The following is a 19,693-nucleotide window of genomic DNA, read 5'->3' on the forward strand; positions in this document are numbered from 1 at the left end:
TGGCATACAGTTTTTTGCTCTCCTTGTCCAGAGGAGCTTCGGAGGATGTCAAGGGGGTACCAGCTCTCTTCCTGGTAGTGACGACTATCAAAGAGACTGGCCGAGGTTGGCCCCTTATATATAAAGGGTCGGAAGGCGCTGGGCGAAGTGTTTCTCAATTCTAGGGTTTACCGCCCGTTTCATTCAGCCTTTTTGAGGAAGGCTGAATCCTTCTTTGGACTGACTTAAGCAGGAGAATAAATTGGGCTGCTGGTTTCTTGTCGCCCAAGATATTTTCTGCAAAATCTTCATCCTCTTGGATCTCTTGCGTTTCGATCCCGAAATGCTCTGCAACCCTTAGGAATATATCATTGAACAGGGGCTGATTGTCCACCGGGGAGTCGGGTAAAGGAGGGTCTTGCTGGACCAGAGAGTCCATTGCAAAAACTACTGACTCAGTGTCATCTTGATCGTCCCCCCTCAACCCTCCGGCGTCGTACTCTTCGACATCGTCATAATAAAGCTCATCCTCATCCATGAATTAATCACCCCCTGCATCCAGGTCGTACAGGCCAGAGGAGAGGCGGGGAGTTTTGGGGACTGGCTCCACAGACAGTTTCACTGGGGGAAAAGATATTTTCTTAGCCGGGTTTGTGTTAGTAATTGGGACTGAGAGGCTATGTCTCGTTTTTGAGCCAGACCCCTGGGTAGTGGGAGGAGTGTTGGCAAGATTTGTGAGAACATGTGGATGTTCTTCGAAAAAATTAGCCAAACAAGTCATACGATTCATGACTATCAGTATCTTGTGCGGTCCATGAGGCTGAACTGGGGATAGCCCCTGGGTAGGCAGGGGTAGAAGTAGGGGTAGAGGTGGGATATAGCTCTTCCTCATCTACACAGATAGGATCAGGCTGCTCTGCTTGATCAGGCTCCTCAGAGGTGTCTTGCACAGGAATAACCACAGGTTGTGGGGTGGATGACTGCTCTCTAGGTCTGTCTCTCCAAATCCTCACCCCCCCTCCCTCCCCAAGTCCTTATCCTTAGAGGAGCTGGACTTGTGCTTTCCTCTATGACCCCCCCCCCTGCTCTTGGAGGAAACTATTTTGGCGATAGGGATAGGGGCCGAGGTAGGGGCCTTAGGGGTCTATTCTTCAGCAGAACAGGCCAATCCAGACTCCCTGGGCTTGTCCCCGGGTGTAGGTCGAGTCTCGACTGCAGGGATGGCTTGCGCGACAACTTTCGACGCCGCAAGTTCTTGTAGGAGGGTTTTGAGTCTACATCTTTTGCTTTAGCGGGCACGTTGCGAAGTAGCCGTTCGGGACACTCAGAGGACTTCTGATCAGAGGATCAGCCCTTTACTGTCGACTCTCGCTGTGCGACTTCGCTCACACCGCCGTGGGGAGTGTGTTTAGTGTGGGGGAGTGTTGTGCCCTTGCCGCCGGGTGTCTTCCCCGTAACATGACCGCTGGCCTGTCTGTTAGGGTCGGGGGCTGGCACTGGGGGAACGTTTAGGTTCCCTGTCACCCTCGCTGTCGGGACGGCGTTGCTGCCTTCGCTGGACGCCTTTACAACATCCATGGCAGCCTCTGCCTGCATGGCGTGATGGCCCCAAAGATGTGTGCGCCTGCCCTTGAGGGTCTTGGGTCAGAGCAGTTTACAGGCCCGACAATGAGCCTGGTCGTGGTCTCTGTGCAAACAAAGGTTGCACACCCTGTGTTTGTCGACCCACATATATTTTTTATTGCAGGAGGGGCAGAATTTAAAAGGAGTACGCTCCATTCTGTTGGCAGACAGCTGGGCGATATACATGTTTATGACCACCCCCCACTATAAGGCCGAAAGGGCCTTCCAAGGCCGGCTGGCGCCGTCGAAATCTTCGTCCGATGGTCAGCTTCGTAGTCTTCCTGGAGTCTTCACCGTGTCGACACACAGCGTTGGTAAAGGACAGAAAGAGGTACTAACTTAAGTCATAAAGGTCAATGGCGTAAGCTGAAATGCACTCCGCAAATATGCGACCGCTCACAATAGTCCATATAAATTCACAGTCCGTATCAAAATAGTATCACTTAGGAGAACTGAAATACGTACAATCATATGTGCGGTTAATAACAGTGTGGTCAAATACACTATGTTGATCTAATGACAGTGTCATCAAATACACTATATCAGTCGACAAATTAGTGTTGCCAGCTCAGAGGTAAACAGTGTTCTTTTCATTTGACATTTTTTCATCAACCTCTCTGGCCTTTCTTCAGGACACTCAGTTCAAAACGATGTAGGTATATCTCTCAAGTCCTCCAACATTGAGGAGTTTTACCAAAACTTGAATCGCTTCTTTAGTATCTTGGGCCATTCAGTGTTACACTTTTCATGATTCAGTGTTATATCTTAATTATTATTTTTCAGCACTGCTGGCACCATAGCCTAGTGTCAACATGATCTCTTTGCTATGCAAATGAAATTCCGACAAGTGGACTTCTCAACTGACACAAAAATAGACTTGACTCCTCTTGGTATAAGGTGTCCGGGAAACCGCTTAATGGTGTTCTCACATGTTTTAAACAATTTGATTAAGCTTTGATCAAGTTAACGAGCTATAAGAGTCTCTGGTTGGTTGTAGGTTGATACCGTACCATATAGTGTGGAAGGGTGGGGTATCCTGTGCTCGATTGTATTTTTGTGAAAGTTTACTGGTGCCTCATGAGCCAGGCCCCGCCTTTAACAAAAAGAAAAAGAGGGAGAGGGACATACCCAAACATTTTTGGAACATTCACCCAATCCATACACCTTTCCTGTACCCCCACTGTCGCCACCCCTGTCCTCATATCCCATATGCTTCTGTAACATACTAAGTGTAGAGAGGAATGAGACGAGGAAGAACAGGGATAACTCATGAGGATCCAATACAGGAAAGAACGGAGACGAAGGAAGCAGCGTGTATTCGCAGGGATCACTCAGGAGAAACGGTCTAGCTTCCAACTGCAGACCTTGATAGGAACCGACACAAAAACCGACAATTGACTTACCCGAAAGTCAGATCCTCCAGAGAGGAACTGCGAGAGGGATCGAGGCTCGCCGATAGGGACAGCCAGAGAAGACCCAGACCCAGAGACGCTGAAGGGGCGGTCACCATCGGACATGCTGAGAAAACAGAGGCTGGCTGCAGACAGCGCATCCCTGCCAGAACAGGCAGTATGGAGAGAAGGGAGATGCCGAAGAGGGTCTGAAGCTACAGAGCCACTATAGCAAGCAGAAAAGAGGCCCAGAACTCTAGCGAAACTAAGGACGACACAGGGAAGTCTGAGACCGACCAGAGGACTCCAGCTAAGACCCTAAAGGTGTTTGGTGGCCGAGCCTATGGTTGGGGGTCCCCAGAGGGTGCAGGAAGCCCTGAGAAGCATATTAGAGGAAGTGGGGAAGAGAATATAATCCCTATGCAGTATCAAGAGAGACTTTACCCAGATACAGTAACAAGGGAAGTAGGGTCTGGGACACTTACTAGAAAAGGATATATAAAAAAACAAGAAGGTCTAATCTTCTTTGTAGCAGTACTTGGCGGGAAAGCGACCCAGGGCTGTCACAAGAGAGAACCCATAAAGAGAACTGTGAGGGAAATACATTTGAAAACAGTACTTGGCAGGGGAGTAAACCAAGTCTGTGTTTGAAACTAAGAGACCTTATAGAGCAATAAACCAGGTTTGCCAATCAGGGTCAAGGACCCATCAGAGTTTTTAGAAGCATTCAAACTTCTATTCTTCATTGCAGTGTCTGGAAGGAGGAAACCAGATCTGCCAACCCGGGATCAGGGACCCATTTCTGTTTGGAGAAGCATCCACATTCCTCTTTGTTGTCATAGTACCTGGTGAAAAGAACCAGGTCTGCCAACCAGACAGAAGAAGCCTGAGAAGGGTCAGTTGGGGAACAGAGACATGTCCCACCAATTGTTAACTGGTGTTATAAGTCTGAACGAGGTTGGGGAAGGGAGACATTCCCCCACCACTTGTGGAACTGATAAGCTCAAAACTCATTTTGTCCAGTGGAAGGGAAACATTCCTCTGGGCTAGGAAGATCTTTTTTATTTTAGTTTAATTTAGAGTGTTAAGGACAGAGCTAGGATTCTGACATTTGATTTTTTGCTCTGGACATCCATTATTTTGGTTGAGGCAGGGAATCCCCTCTGAGTTAGGGCAAGATAAGGTTGCATTTTCATTTTTTCACTTGAATAAAAGTTGATGACAACCAGTCTGTGCCTGAGTCTTACTTCTGCATCCTTACAGATGCCATGCCGGTAAACCGCGGTAAAAAGGTCCAGACAACAGGCCTGGCCTGAGAAGATGAGCAGGACCAAGAGCAGGATGAGGAAATCTCAGAAAATGTACCGAGCACCCGAAGATCCAAACTGCAGCTATGTCCAGGCTACTGCATCCAGCCAGTATGGCCAGAAGAGGGCCTAAGAAATGCAGCAATGGTGGGAAACTGGTGCAAATCCTTGAGCAAGTAAGCAGACCCGTTTATCCTCCAAAGATCCAGCAGCTCCAAGTACAGGAACAGGTTTTCCCATATATATATTCCTACACTCCCAGGGGCTGACTTCTGTCAGCGCAACAATCCCATTAGGGGATTTAAAAGAAAGGTATTGGCGACCAGGTTGGCCTAAACACTGCCAAACACTCGGGCCCATCCTCACAGGAAGTGTAGTGACCTGCCCAGGTGCTGGTCTAAACAACCTTGTAGGCTGCCATCGTGGGCTCACAAAGAGCCCATTTGGCAAAAACAGCAATTTTAAGACCTGCCTTGTGGTTTCCCTAAACAAATTTGCCGAGAGTAGGACTTAAAAAGACACATTAGTACACCAATGGCTACCATAAAGGCACATTGGGCTACTAATGCAGTACATCGATTTGCACCCCGGGTGAAGCCAAAACTAAAAATTAGCTGCCACCAGCCTACCTCCTAAAACCAATGCAGGGTGATACAATCACTAAGTGCAGAAATGGGGTGCCTGGGAGGCACGTCTAGGACTGGGCACCTTCTGGTCCACACAATACTATATAACTCAAGTATAGAAAAAAGGGATGTAGTGGCAAGGGGACTTTAGCTGAAGTCCTTCAGACCACCAAAGTAAAACATAGGGTGGGGGAAGCAAAAATAGGTGGTCGCCCCATAAATCGAGACTACAGAACCACAAAAATTGAATTCTGCCCCAAGTACCAGGTTGGGTGATATTGTATGTAAATATGTTCCATTGAAAGTGCTGTATAAATAATACATCATTATCATAATGACAGCATCCATATTGGTTTTAAATGGTTTAGGCCAGTTTAGGTCACGGGACTATCATTTTCACTCACTGCGGGGGTTGCTTTAGCTAAGTGGCAGTGGAACAGACAAACTAGTATGTATGGTTCCTCATCTGGCCCTCTGCCCAAAGCCCCTTCAGCCACTGGCTGGCCTTTAGCCAGTACCTTTGCGCAAGGGTATTTAGGCTTTGTTCTGCTCCTGCCACTTGGTTCATGAAGCTTGCCGACCAGTTGAAGGAATTTTCCTGTTGAGTCCCACTTTTTATCATTTTTAAAGCCCTCATTTATTAAAACGTGCTTAGTGCAGAGGCTTGGGTATATACAAATTTAGGGTGGTTGTCTCTGGAGGTTCAGTCAGGAATTAAAGAAACCTACTGCAAACTCTACACATCTGATGAGCCGAAAATCCAACGTAACCATTTCTGGGCCGTTGCTGCTGGTGTCCAGAAGCGGGTTGCTAAGGTTTCTCCACTCCGCCAATTTTTCAGCTTAGGATGTCTGAAAGTGCTTACAGCCGTTGTCCCCGTCTAGGGTAACTTGCTGCTGTGTTGCCTTCATCTTTTGCCCATCCAACCACGCAAGCCATCTTTGTAGGTTCCCATGTCTTCTGCAGAGAGGTTCACACTTCTGGTTTAGGTGTCCCTCTGGTCCAGGGCAAGGATTCTTTGGAGGAGACCTTTTACCGCAATTTTCGTAGTCCCTGTTGGGGGTCCTCCAACTGCATCCTTCTCTGGAACCGTTCTTTTGGGTCACTCCTGGGGTTGCTTGCTGCAGAATCTGCACGTGGGGTTAAAAAGACTTCCCTCGGATGGTCCACTGACTCTTCTACCATTTATACTTCTGAAAATGTAAGCCTGCTCTGGAACTTTGTAAAATTGACTATGGGACATTTTCCTGGATCCCCTAGGGGCTCAGTGAACGCTGGATCAAATATGAAATTGTTGGTAATTACTGTTGCTTTTTAATTAACTGTTAGACATGCTCTGCATTTCTTAAATGGGACTTATTTTTTAAAATTGTAAACTTGGTAACAGTAAATATCTTTGCCTGAACTGTATGAACAAGACAATTGTGGCTAAACTGTTCTAATAATTCTTGAATAATTCAACCTACCCTCTAAGGCTTAGTTTTATTATCCGATGTGCATTTGCATTACACCCTTTTTCGGGTGTGGGAGGCAGGGGGAGAAAGGGAAATTATTGTGAAGCACTGTTAAAAGCCGTACAGCTTTTTTGACTATTTTTCTGGTAGATGAAAATTGTTCATCTTTTTCTACCATCCCCCCTAGTATATGCGGTAGGTTGCCGACTACCAGGGTAAGAACTTCCCATATATACCAGGGTTGTTTTATGTCTTTAGGACACTGTACAGGATTGGGGGGGGGGCTTACCTGCTGGTTATGTTTATTTGCCCCGCTCACCTGTTATTTTATGTTGGTACCTAACTCAGTCAGTGAGCCCACAGACGGCGGGGTTCGGAGAGTTGTTTTATAGACATTATAGCTTTTATAATATATTGGGATTTTTAATACTGCACATTATTCTCAAGTACTTGTTAGACCTGATACAGTTATATGTGTGACTTAAAGTATTTGTTTTCAATATTTGCGCTTCTTCTAGAGATGTGCGTGGACCAATTGTACCTTTGTGTTTATCTAGTATTCCTGCCCGAAATTAAGGCTTGTCGCTCTGTCCTCGTTGCATACCTTGAGAGGTTTGGCTTTCCTTTCTGGTCAGGTGTGTTAGCCACCCATAATAGTTAGTAGTTGAAGCACTCAGAGGGTGGTACAAAGAGTGTCTTAACGGCAAACATCTTGAATAATATGAGAAGAGGAATCTGTTTCTCCTGTAGTGTGTTAGGGAGAATTCTCATTTCTGTGTCAATTCCTTTCAACCTTAGAGACCCCCCCAGCTCTTTTGCTGGACTCTAGGACTTTTAATGTTTTATCCTGGAGAGAGTGAGCCCTTTTTGTCACACAGATATATTTTTGTTTGATTTGAACTATGTTTCTATGATTTGGGAGTCTGTGTGACACAGCACCATTAGTGCAGTGTCACAGAAGTCCTTTGGATTTCTCTTAGGGTTTAAATACCTTCTCTTGGATAAACTGTTTCCAAGAGTAGTAAAGTTAAATTGACTTTACTTACCTTTTTCCTACTTGTAGACCCAGCGCACACCATCTTATGTGGAATGCTGGGGGGTTACTTAGTAGCCCCTTTGTCTACCTTCTCATGTAACATTTTTATGTTACCCTCACTACAATTAATGGCTGGCGGCAGTGGTTTAATTTTCCTACCATTGTGCGTTCTTACCGCAGGCTGAATCCTCGGCTGAAGTATTGCACCCGTGGGTGCCCATTTACTCAAAATGGCCCTGGTCGTCTTTTTTCACCATTTCCTGCTTGTGAGGTGCTTCTTGAGTTTTACCATGTACACCAAACCTGGTTTGGTCCCTTTGTTCGTTTGGTCTTTGGTCGACTCTGCCTTCTGTCCAAAAGACCTCGACTTTCATGCAGGTTTCTCCCAATTCATGTCTTTGGCGGGGTTCACTGGTGAAGACCGCCTCTGGCTCCAGCATGTCTGGCAGGGTAGAAAGCGCGGGAGGTACCCGAAACTCCCTGTGCGTAGTCTCCCTGGTTACAGGAATGCACCCAAAAGGTGATTGGCTGGGTGGCTGTCCTTGAAGGACAGCCACCCTGCTGTGTGAGGGACAGCTAGGCTGCAAATTAATTGTGAGAAACCTGCAAAAAAGGCAAGGTCTTTTGGAGAGAAGGCAGAGTCGACCACCGGACGAAGGAACTGAAGAAGAAACTGGAAGAGAAGCTTGCTGTAGCCTCTAGGACCGTTGGTTTGCCTGGTGAAACCCTGCTGCAGTGCTGAAGCTCCAAATTTCAAATCGACTAGAGAAGCCCGGAAAGGACGGCTTCTCTCCTTGGGTTGGTGGGACCAATTGACCCAAAGACAAACTTGCCTGGAACCCCTCTCCCTGCTGGCTGTACTTCCTTGCTGCTGCTAGAACCGAGTGCCAGGGGTGAGAAACACCAAAAACGAGCTCATCCTCTTTAAGCCGGATCCAAGCTCCAGGAAGATTCTATGGATTCCCTCGAAGCAGGACACCCCAAGCCTGAGCCACCTCAAGAGAGTGCTGGACCCAGAAGCAAGGCTAGCCCACAAGGTGTCCAGGAACCGCAGTGGTACTGTTGACCGGTAGCTGAAACTGCGAATGCCGCTGATCGGAAGTAAGCCCATTGCTGCCGCCGACCTTGAAACCGCAGTGCCGGAGTCCCCAAACGTCCTCCCTCTTGTCCCCACGGCTGAGGCCCAAAACACTGGATCTGCAGGACTTCAACAGGAACAGAAGCCAGCTGGATCCTTTTTCGTCAGACTTAAGGTACTGTCTGTCTAACTAGGGATTACCTACCTATTGTTGTTGGTAGCTTGCTTGTTCTCACTGGAGACTTGCAGCAGCTGCCTTTTGCAGAGTTGCTTGCATCTTTGCTTTTCACAAGTCTTACAGCTTGTGGCCCATCAGTGATTCGTTTCTACAAACTCTCTTCATAACATTGTGCAAGACTTTTGTGCTATCTTTCAGAAGTGCCTGCAGACTCTTCGGACCCTTTCACTTTGTGTTTATCTGTCCCTCCAAAATGTCATACATAAGGTACTTGTATTGCTGGGAAAGGGCTAACCTATATTTCATTGGGGGATAGTGAAAGTGCTTACCTGTTCAGGAGAACTTGTTAACCTTGGTCTCCTTCCGTAACCTTTTCCTTTTTCCATAACTCCAGTATTGCATCAAATATCAAAGTGATATATCAATGTCCACAGTGTCCTAGCTATTGAAGTCACCTGAGGGTGTAGGAAATGTCTGTGTGTCATCCCAAAAGGGTATCTACTTAACTGAAAATGAAGGAGTGTATTTTTGAAGTGTATGTTATTGTTGCATCTTGCCCTTTCTAAAGAAAGCTTACTTAAAAACTGTTAAATTAATAAATCATTTTAATAAGAAGTCTTGAGTATAAGTGATATTTGAATACTTGTAACTGTGAATCTCTTTGTTGCATCTCTACAGCTCACATTGATCCCTCGTGAGATGAGCCTGGCTGCTCAGTCAGTCTACCACCTATGTAGTACAGGCCTATACCAAAGGTTGGGTTCCCTGTTGCCAAGAGGACAAGGCTGGTGTAGTCTCCCACAGGGTTACTACATACAATCTTGCCTAACAGAGCAGGAATCTTCAATGAAGTTGTAAAAGCCTAAGTAGGTCTTCTAACCGTGAGCAGTTGTACATGGCCATGGATTAAAACCTAGCTAAAGGCACACAATATATATTCTTGGTCTTCATGGGGTTGGATTGAAGTCCGACGTGCCAGATTATGACCTTGAACACTGGCAGCGACAATGAGCCAAGAAGGTGAACCAGGGTGGGATTTGACCAGAACATCAAGTGGCTGATGGTACTGAGGTCTATTTGCCTTGTCCGACTGCCTCTTATCAAATGAATATCCTATTGCTGGATTAATAATATGCATGTTTTTCTTAACAGTGCATGAGGTGAAGTGTGCAAAAGCATAGTGCATCTGTTCTCGTCACTTTGTACCACAAAATAAGGCAGAACTACACATTCTCATCAGACAACCAGAGATAATTATGCAGAAAGGCATTCTGGGAGCTGCAACAAAATGATTTCGGCAAGAATATTTAGCAAGCACTATTTTCTTACTGGGGCCCCTCTCAATGGCAGACAGGGAACCACTGAAGGAGGTGGCGACAACCCACACAGGGAGCCCCGTTGTAAAAAAAAAAAAGTCAACACAGTGAAAGTTGCCATGTTTTACAATTATACTGCATTACCGTTTAAATTAAACAAGATTTAATCGCCATTACCACTGCACTTACATCAATAAGAGGCTCAATTACCTTTCAGGATCCGGTGCTTCCACTGAATCTCTAGATCCTTTGTTTAACTCAAGTTTGGAATTATCCTGCAAATAGTTCATCAAAATAAGATGCTATGAATGCTTAAATATGATATGAAAAAATGTGGCTACATGTAAACATCTACTAAAGGCCCTTTCTTCACTGAAGGTATGCTAGGTTGATTTTAAAACATTCCAAAACATAGAACAGAAGATAAAATATAGTTACTCACCATAGTGACTACTGTACTCCTTATCTACAGGTAACCTTTCCTGCATACTTGTGGGTGATTTTCCCCAATGGGGCAGGCCAGAAGAATGGTGCATAGCAGCATTAATTCAAAAGAAGAACAAGTTACTTATCAATTGGTAAGGTTCTTTCGATTGGATGTTCCGCCAACGTATTCCACATCTTTGACATGTAATGTCCACGCTGTGTACTTCGGAAATTCTTTCGGCAGAGGGTGTCCTGCGTCGAGTCGATGTCCCTCGGCGGCCTCCTTCGAGGGCGACGATATCCGATGTTATAAATAGGACGCCTGGCCCGTAGCCTCAGTTTATGTTTTCCCCCCATAACGTGTGGCACCAATCCAATGCCTGCTGGACTGCACATAGCCTTGCGGAAACATAATCTGCAATCGCATGGGAAATTCTCCTGAGGGGCAGGCTGAGAGGGCGATGTGGAATACGTTGGAGGCACATCCAATCGAAAGAAGGTGAACAGTTGGTAAGTAACTTGTTCTTCGAATGGATTGTGTCCTCCAACGTATTCCACATCTTTGACAGATTCCCAAAGCAGTACCAGAAAATGTAGGAGGGAAAAGAATTTTGAGTACCCAATCAGATGGCGAAATAAAGAACTGCCTTACCAAAGGCCAAATCTTGACCATGGATGGTATCCAGGGAATAATGTTTAACAAAGGTGTGGATAGAAGCCCATGTGGCTGCATCACAAATATTCCTAATAGGAACTGCCCTTTGTAGGGCCATGCCCCTCCCTAGTGGAATGAGCTTGCAGCCCTTCAGGAGGGTCCTGACCCGCCAATCGGTAACATTCAATAATCATGAGGATAATCCACCTGGACATGGTCGGTTTGGTAACAGCCTGGCCCAATCAGTGTCCAGCATAACCTACAAAGAGTTGATCGTCCACTCTGACCCTGGACATCATAGAAATATAAAAGCTCAGAGCCCTCCTAGGATCCAACCTATGGAGTCTCTCCTATTCCTTATGAGGAGGATAGAAAGAAGGAAGAAACACTTGCTGGTTCAAATGAAATTCAGAAACTACCTTAGGAAGAAATGAAGGACGTGCCCTCAGTACAACCCTGTCGTTGTAGAATACAGTAAAGGGTGGCTTAGATGGAAGTGCGTGCAATTCACTGGCTTTGCAAGCTGAAGTAACTGCAACCAAAAACACTGTCTTGAAGGACAATAATCTCAAATGACAAGAGTGCAAAGGTTCAAACAGAGCACCCATTAGAAATTTCAAAACCAAATTCAAATGCCAAACCAGCACCTGGAAAGGGGATGATGGGAACACATTAGTCAGTCCTTTAAGAAATGGAGAAATCAAAGGCATTTTAAAGTAAGAGCATTCTTCGGACGAGCGCTTAAATATACACAGCCCCGCCAGGTAACCTTTAATGGTACCTACTTGAAGGCCCCTGTTGGCCAAAGAAATTAAGAAAGACAAAACCATAGGAATGGAACACTGAAAAGGATCAACATTTTGTCCTCTGCACCAGTCGCAAAACTTATGCCAACCGCAACGGTACAGGGATTTTGTTGCTGGCCTTCTGGCCGAAAGAAACACCTCCATCACATCACCGGGAGGTCCCAATCCTTATATCTCAACCTTTCAGATACAGAGCGTGAACTTCCAGAGTCCAGACCTCTGGATGGAGAACCTGACCCTCTCATGAGAGCAGATCCTCTCGGTAGGGAAGACAGCGTGGAGGGCAGATGGACATTTCCAGAAGGTCCGGGACCACGCTCTCCTGGCCCAATTGGACCAATGAGGATCATGTGGGATCCAAACCTCTAACACTTGAGGAATAACGGGGACGGGAGGAAACACGTGCAGCAGTGGGAATGACCAATCCACTACGAACGCATCTCCTAAGGTTCCTCACGGAGCAAATGCCCTCGAGTAGAATTTCTCACACTTCCGGTTGGTACTGGTGGTGAAGAGATCCACTTGTGGGGTTCCCCAAAGGGTGAAGATCTCCAGAAGGACTTCCTGAGCCAACTCCCGCTCGTGAGAGACTGCTCTGCCTGCTCAGAGCGTCCGCCGCCACATTTTTATCTCCGGCCAGATGAACTGCGAGAGCGAAATTCCCCGGCTGGATGGCCAAAAACCAGAGCTGCATTGCATCTCTGCACAATGGGAGTGACCCTAGCCCCCCCCCCCCCCTTTTTTGTTGAGGTAATGCATGGCCACTGTGTTGTCCATCATGATTAGGACACTCTTCCCCCACACAGACGGCAGAAAAGCCTCCAAGGCTAGCCTGATGGCCCTCAGCTCTAATAGGTTAATGTGGAGTTTGTACTCCGACAGAGATCAACGACCGCTGGCAGTCAAGTCGTCTGCATGAGCGCCCCATTCTGTGAGGGAAGCATCCGTCACTACAGTCACCTCCGGCAATGGTTGCCAAAACAGCTCCCCCTTCATCAGGTTCCCTTCATTGGCCTACCACAGAAGATCCTGGGAGACCGAGAGTGGAATCTGAACGGGATCTGACATTTTGCCTGAGAAATGCGACCACTGCATCTTGAGGACACATTTCAGGGATCTCATCCTCAGCCTGGCCTCTGGCACCAGAAAAATACAGGAAGCCATGAGGCCGAGCAACCTTAAGAATTCGAAAGCCGGGAGAATCTGGGCATGTTGAAATTCATCCACCATCTGCACAATGTGATGAGCCCTCACCTTGGGAGGCGAGCACTTCCAAGGACGTGTCCAACATAGCCCCGATGTACTGGACTGTTGGGAAGATGTCAGATGCGACTTCTTGAAATTAAGGGAGAAGCCCAGCCTGTGGAGGGAGCGGCAGGTGAGACCGAGGTGATACAATGCTTGCTCGGGAGAACGTGCACAGATCAGCCAGTCGTCCAGGTAGGGGTAGATGTGAATCCGCCCCCTCGACTGAGATACGCTGCCACCACCACCATTAGCTTGGTGAAGACCCTCGGGCGGAGGTCAATCAAAATGGCAGGGCCTGAAAGTGCGAGTCACCAGCCGCAAACCTCAAGTACTTTCTGTACTTGGGATGAATCGGTACATGAAAGTAAACATCCTGTGGGTCCAGACATACAAACCAATCCTGAAGTTGAAGGGCCTGGAGGACTTGAGAAAGAGTGACCATCTTGAACTTGTCCTTCCTGAGAGGTTTGTTCAACCAACGCAAGTCCAGGATGGGTCTCAAGTCTCAGTCTTTCTTTGGAATCAAAAAATAAGGGGAATACCATCCCTTGTTCCTTCCTGCTACAGGCACCAGTTCTATAGCGCCTTTCTCCAGCAGGGTCAAGATTTCCAGCACAAGGAGCGGATCCGGAAGCCTCAAAAAGAGATTCCCTGGTGGAATGTCGTGAGGCTGCTTTAGGAAGGGAAGGCATTAGCCATGGATGATTGTATCCATCACTCACACATCCGGAGTAATGGCTCGCCACTCTCCAAGATGCTGAGAAAGTCTGCTCCCAACCGGCGAACCATGGGACATGGCCTCATGACTGATTTGGAGCGGCAGCGCCTGAAGGAAAAGAGGCAGCTGCCTGAGCGGCTTTGGCACCTCTATTTCCCCGACCACCACAGGTACTTTTACGCTGACTCCTTTGACTAGCGGCCCCTCTCATTCGCCAAAGGCGTAGTAGTAACAAAAATAACCTCCTCTCCACTGCTGTTCCCTAGGAAAAAGGCGGAGGTTGATGCACAGCTACGCTCAAAGATTTAGCCACAGCTTTTGAGGTCTGCAACCTCTCAAGGCTCTCGTCAGCGTTGCTGCCAAACAAATGCACGCCATCAAAGGTTATGTTCAAAAGATGGCTTTGCACATCCGGAGCAAAACCAGACTTCCGCAACCAGGCAAATTTGCATAGAACGGTGCTCGCAGCCATGGACCGGCTAACACCGTCGGCCGTGACCAAACCCAACTGAAGGGATTCACACATGGTATCCTTGCCATATTGCATGAGAGCAAGAAACCCGTCCCTTTCTTCCCCTTCGGGAATATGCTCAGCTGCTAGAGAAACACAATTCCACAGAGTGTGAAAATCTTGCCAAGGCACAAGTGGAGTTGGCAGACTTCAACGCCATGCTCCCTGCAGAAAACACCTTGAGTGCCCAACCGTTGAAGCATTTGTCGTCCCTATCAGGGGGGAATGGTAGGGTACCCCGCCTGCCTCAAGGTGGCCATAGCCGCTTGAACCACCAAACTCTCAGGAGTGGGGTGAGACGAAAGGTAGCTGGGGTCGCTACCGGAAGGGCATTATTTTATATCTAAAATGTCAGTTAGATCATCTTGCACAAAATCTTCAGGAGGGCTGGACCAGCACAGATACTCTGTGACCCTAGTCATGAGCCTCCTGTAGGACGACTCCGCATGAGACCCAGGCTCAGGCCTGCCAAATTCCACTTCCACAGAAGTGTCCAAACCAGTGGCAACATGAAGAGTTGGCCTCAACTCATCCAATTGACTGTCTGCAGAAAATACAGGAGCCACATCAGGCTCAATAGGGCCCATACCAAAGTCTAACCTTTCCTCCTCCTCATATGTGTCATCCAGAGGGAGAGAAAAGCCCTGCCTTGGGACAGAAGAGGATCTGGAGTCCACCACATGCCTCACAGACTTATAAGGAGCCTTCCTTGGATGATCCACTTTATCGGGGATCTCCAACGATAAATTTCGTGCAAAAAGCCCCAAAGGCGTCGAGGGCGCAGAAGGCTTCAGCGTTGACTGACAACGGCGCCGAGGGCTGGAACAAAGGCAAAGCTTCGAAGTCAGTATCTGACTGACATGCGTTGACCAAGTCGGCACCGACCTTGAGCCCTTAGCCGGTTTCTCCGGTCTCGCTGGAGACTAGGATCGAGACGCACGTCTCTTGCGACTATCCTGAGCCTTGTCCAAACGGGACCTCAAAGGGTCCCGATGAGCGTTGGATCGAGGACCCGAGCCCAAAGGAGTGCGAGCCACGGTACGAGACCGTTCCTTGCCGGCTTCATCAGAAGGCATGGACGCAACTGTGCCCTGCGATTGAAAAATCACGAAAGGCAGCCCATACCTCCGGAGTCGAGAACTTTGTCAGGCAAGCCACTTTCCTCGCTGCTCCATCCTCTGAGGAGGACAGGGAAGGCAACCAGTGACGGCGGTTCCTAGAATACAGAGACAAGCACGACCAATGGCGGGAACCACTTCGGAACCGAGAACCCCGGGACTACTCCTGACGCAGAGAGTCACCCCTCAAATCGTTGGTAGACATCCCCTTGGACTTTGATTTACGGGACTTACTGGGAACACCTACCTACCTGAAGCTTCCCCTTATGCTCCCGCTAGGCCTTAGTAGTGAGCGACTGGCATGTGAAACAGTCGGTGTTGTGACTCTCACCTAAGCACCACAAACAAATGCGATGCGGGTGGGTAATCAAAGTTTTCGACTTGCAGTCCTGACAAGTTTTGAAGCCAGACCGCGGAGTCGGAGGGGTTGCAGAATGTTAGGCAGAAACCTGTGTAGTTACCTCTGGGACCACTGCAAAATATTTAGGACTACAGGTGTTTGGCAGTAAACCCACTTGGTAGCAGTCTGCACCACACAGATTCACTTGGTAGCTGTGGCTGAGCAGTCAGACTTCCCTCAAGAAGAGTTAGGCAGTATACAGAGTATTCACAATAGGTCAAGAGAACACAATAGAACAAGTAAACACTGACCAGGGCTTGGTGTAAAAAGAGATATACTTATTTATTTACAACCACATCTAGAAAAACACACAGGCACTAATAGTAAGCAATTCAAAAACACTGTCACTAAAAGATATACACTCCCTTAAAAGAATATTAGACAAGTCTTAAGTAAAGCCCCACTTATTTTCAGACAGCGGTGAGCGCTTAACGTAGATGGCACTCTAATAATTCGTTTTAAAAGGGAGAGAAAAGCAGAGAATAAATTGAAACAGATCCCAACACTTTTCACGAACACAACAAGGGAGGAAGGCAAAGTAACACTAGAAATTCAGAGTCAGTAGGCCGGATCCGCTTAAGAGGATCCAAAGAAATGTGTCCAAGGTCACACGGTTGCAGTGCACAAAAGTCTTGTAACGGTTCAAAAAAGGAGTTGGATCAAAGAAAGGGACCAGTTAGAGGGTCAAGGCGGCCAGCCCAGTCCAGAAGGTTAAGGAGTTATTATTACCTTGTAGCAATCTTTAGAAAGGGAGGCCTGGCGGACACAGTACCTTAAAGTGGTGAGAACACTCCAGCGGGGGCAGTTGTTCCTGGCAGCGGATGCAAGTCGGCGCTTCGTCCGGGGGAAGAGAGGATCTCGTCGGGGAGGAAGACAGGAGTCCATTGCACTGCCAGGGAAGAAACCAGCCGCGGAGTTTCTCAGGTACAAGGAGCTGTCCGTTGATTCGCGGTTCAGTGGTGAGTGGCTATCCGGCCGCCGGGGTGCTTGGCACGGGCAGTTCGACCACAAACCGGTCTGGGGTGCGAAGAAAGAAGGTAAACTGGTTGTGCCCACCAGTCAGGGGAAGAAGCCTCTCCAGCCGGGAGATCATCTCTGTTGTCGGTAAGTGGTGAGTCGTTTCCGCAGGGCTCCACCGGTGGTGTCGTGGTGGTGGTAGGTCAGCTCAGCTTCTCCCTCGTCGGATCCTGTGGCGACTTCTGAAGTTCCAGTGCCCAAAGCCCTGCTTTTATGCAGCATACCCCCATTCACTCAGCCTAGCTGTCAATCAAACATGCTAAGTGGTGAGCCGGCCGGCTCACCACTTGGGCCAATCACACAAGAGTGCGACTTGAGTTACCAAGGTAACTCAGTCCAGGGTGCGTAAACCCCCCCCCCCCCCCCCCCACACACACACACCCCCTGTGGTACCCAGACAGAGTGGCACCACATTTGGAGGCTTCTGTGGAGAAGCCCGCCAAAAAGTGGAACAAAGGGCTCGACTTGGGTTGGAGTAACAGAACAGAACACAAACGCCATTTTAGAATCGAGTCTTGGCAAAAAATTCCAACCAGCGAATTAATTTTATATAAATAAAACGGCGGTATGTTCGAGGCTATGAGAATTAAATAATTAAAGTTGGTAGCCTCGAACAATGGGAAAATCCCATAGGGAAGTAATCGCGGTTGAATATAAAAAGTAGTTTCCACTGCCACCAGCCAAAACTCGATCAGGGGGGAGGGAGACGTGCCCCTCGACTAACAGAGCCCGGGGCAATCGAATTGCCTTGACCAGTACGTCCACAATATGATGGTTTGTACTGGTTTCTGTTAATAATTTGGGACTAGTAAAGCCAATGGTGACTTTACATGCCCTGGGAGACAGTAGTCAGTCCCAGGGTATGGAGTCTATGGTGGGGTGTCACTATGACACCCCTGTGTTACGGCACAGAGGGTGCTGTGTAACACACATAGTAAAAACACATGAGACCCTATGGAGTAAAGGACCCCATAGCCCATATAACACATTAACAGTCAAAGGAACACCATAAATCATGTCCAAGAGTGGGAGAAAAAGTCTCACTCTTGGCAGGAGAAAAAAACAAACTCCAGAAATCCAGCAAAGCTGCTGGGGGACTCACTAGGTTAGGAAATTCAGCCTAAAGAGAGAATTCTCCCTAACAAAGAAGAAGACATATTCACAAGGAATACATGAGGCACGCCGAGTCTCCGAAGCAAACACGTTTGCGGAAAAAACCAAACTGAGGCTACGCGCGCCGTGCCTCCTATTTATAACATCCGGTGACGTTGTCCTCGACGGAGGCCTTCGAGGGGACATCGACCCGACGCCATCGATGCAGGACTCCCTATGCCGAAAAAGTTTCCGAAGTGCACAATCGATTCGAAAATCAGTGACCAAGCACATAGGTGCCTCTGCCTGCCAGCACTTATTAAAATGGGCACAATACTTTTAATGATGCTATGCGGCGCTTGCTGATCAATACCTCTTTTTAACACAAATAATTGCTTTGCCTTTCAATTAGGTTTAAATCAGTCAATGTAAAACAAGCTCGCCATCCTTCGATTTTACGGCATCTGTTCCGCATCATGGTCCCTTGACATGGTCCCTTGAACAATGCTATTTGAAGTGTCTGCTTGAAATGGGATTTGTATAAAAATTTATGTGAGAAGGTTGGATGTGTACTAAACACCACATTATCCTTGCATATCGCTACAAAAGGTTCCACCACTGTCTTATGGAGATTTACCTTATGCCATATTTCTAGGGACCAGATGAACAACCTACTTAGCGTGCAAGACATTTCTTGTGAGCCGTCTCGTCTCTCAAAGTGAAAGATTGAGTAGTCATGGTAACCCTCTTTAGAAGGAAAAGAATAATGGTTAAAATGCACTGTGGACACTGGATTAGTACCCAATATGGAAATGCCCACACAATACATGTGTGAAAATATTTTATTTATTATAAAGTTGTGCAAAGCAAAAGTTACAATCTACCACAGGGCAGTAACTTTTCAGAATACTACAAAATAAAATGTGTGATCTTACAGGATCATGCAATATTCATATAGGTGTATTAAGTCCACTTGGACTTTTAGTGACACTCAGCCCTCAGTAATTTACCCACCCCTAAACATGTCACTCTATGGCCCCAATGGAAGTCAATGGTGCAATGTTGTTCAATGAAGTTAAGGTGGTCTGCGCACATGACCCCAAAGCAACTGAACCAAAGTATAGGAGGTAAGTGAGGGGACCTCCAGGAAGAAAGCCACATGAATTGGGCTTTCGACCGATACAGGTTCAAAGCCTGCAGAAGTAGCCTGTGGTGCAGCAGCTGGCGAGTTCATTGTTATCAGGGGGAAGCACAGAAGGCCTGCAGCGCTGGGACAGCAGAACCACTACTTCAGAGTGTCATGGACTTCTTTGTAGATTCACTAAAGAAATAAAGTCAGACACGCCATTGAGGAGAGAGGTCCATGAAGCAGAAGCAGGAAAAGTTGCAATTCTCAGACAGATGAACAAACTTCGACAATGACCTTTCTGCACGGGTCAGAGCCCTGACACTGTCCAGAGGTGATGGGGACCACCCTTAGCCTGGTTTGTGAGGCCTACCAGGGTTTTTTCACGATCCATGCCCCTGACCCCCTCAGGTATAACAGCCCCCTGGCAGCAGTGGGGCTAAAGCCTTTCACACTGGCCCCAAGGGCCTTAAAACTCCATCAGAAACATGCTTGGAGTCAGTCCTGGAGCTAAAGCTCATTATCAGGAATAAAATACCAGTTTTGGACCTTAATCCAACATGGATGCCCATTACACAGCGCAGTTCT

The 19,693-nt window shown here is 47.5% G+C and overlaps 1 protein-coding gene across 5 annotated transcripts in view; it reads right to left on the reverse strand.

Annotated features, from left to right (window-relative positions):
* Positions 1–19,693, reverse strand: part of ZNF280D (zinc finger protein 280D) — a 1,333,168-nt gene that overhangs the window by 60,931 nt on the left and 1,252,544 nt on the right. For 3 of the 5 annotated variants that reach the window (XM_069624893.1, XM_069624892.1, XM_069624894.1), the window contains one exon: positions 10,199–10,263. In XM_069624893.1, the coding sequence (XP_069480994.1) occupies positions 10,199–10,263 (65 nt within the window). Of the gene's footprint in view, positions 1–10,177; positions 10,264–19,693 lie in introns of all 5 variants that reach the window. The other 2 variants (XM_069624896.1, XM_069624895.1) reach the window with 1 other exon arrangement.

This window comes from Ambystoma mexicanum, chromosome 11 (assembly GCF_040938575.1).
Source record: "Ambystoma mexicanum isolate Mex_15411 chromosome 11, UKY_AmexF1_1, whole genome shotgun sequence".
Lineage (NCBI taxonomy): Eukaryota > Metazoa > Chordata > Amphibia > Caudata > Ambystomatidae > Ambystoma > Ambystoma mexicanum.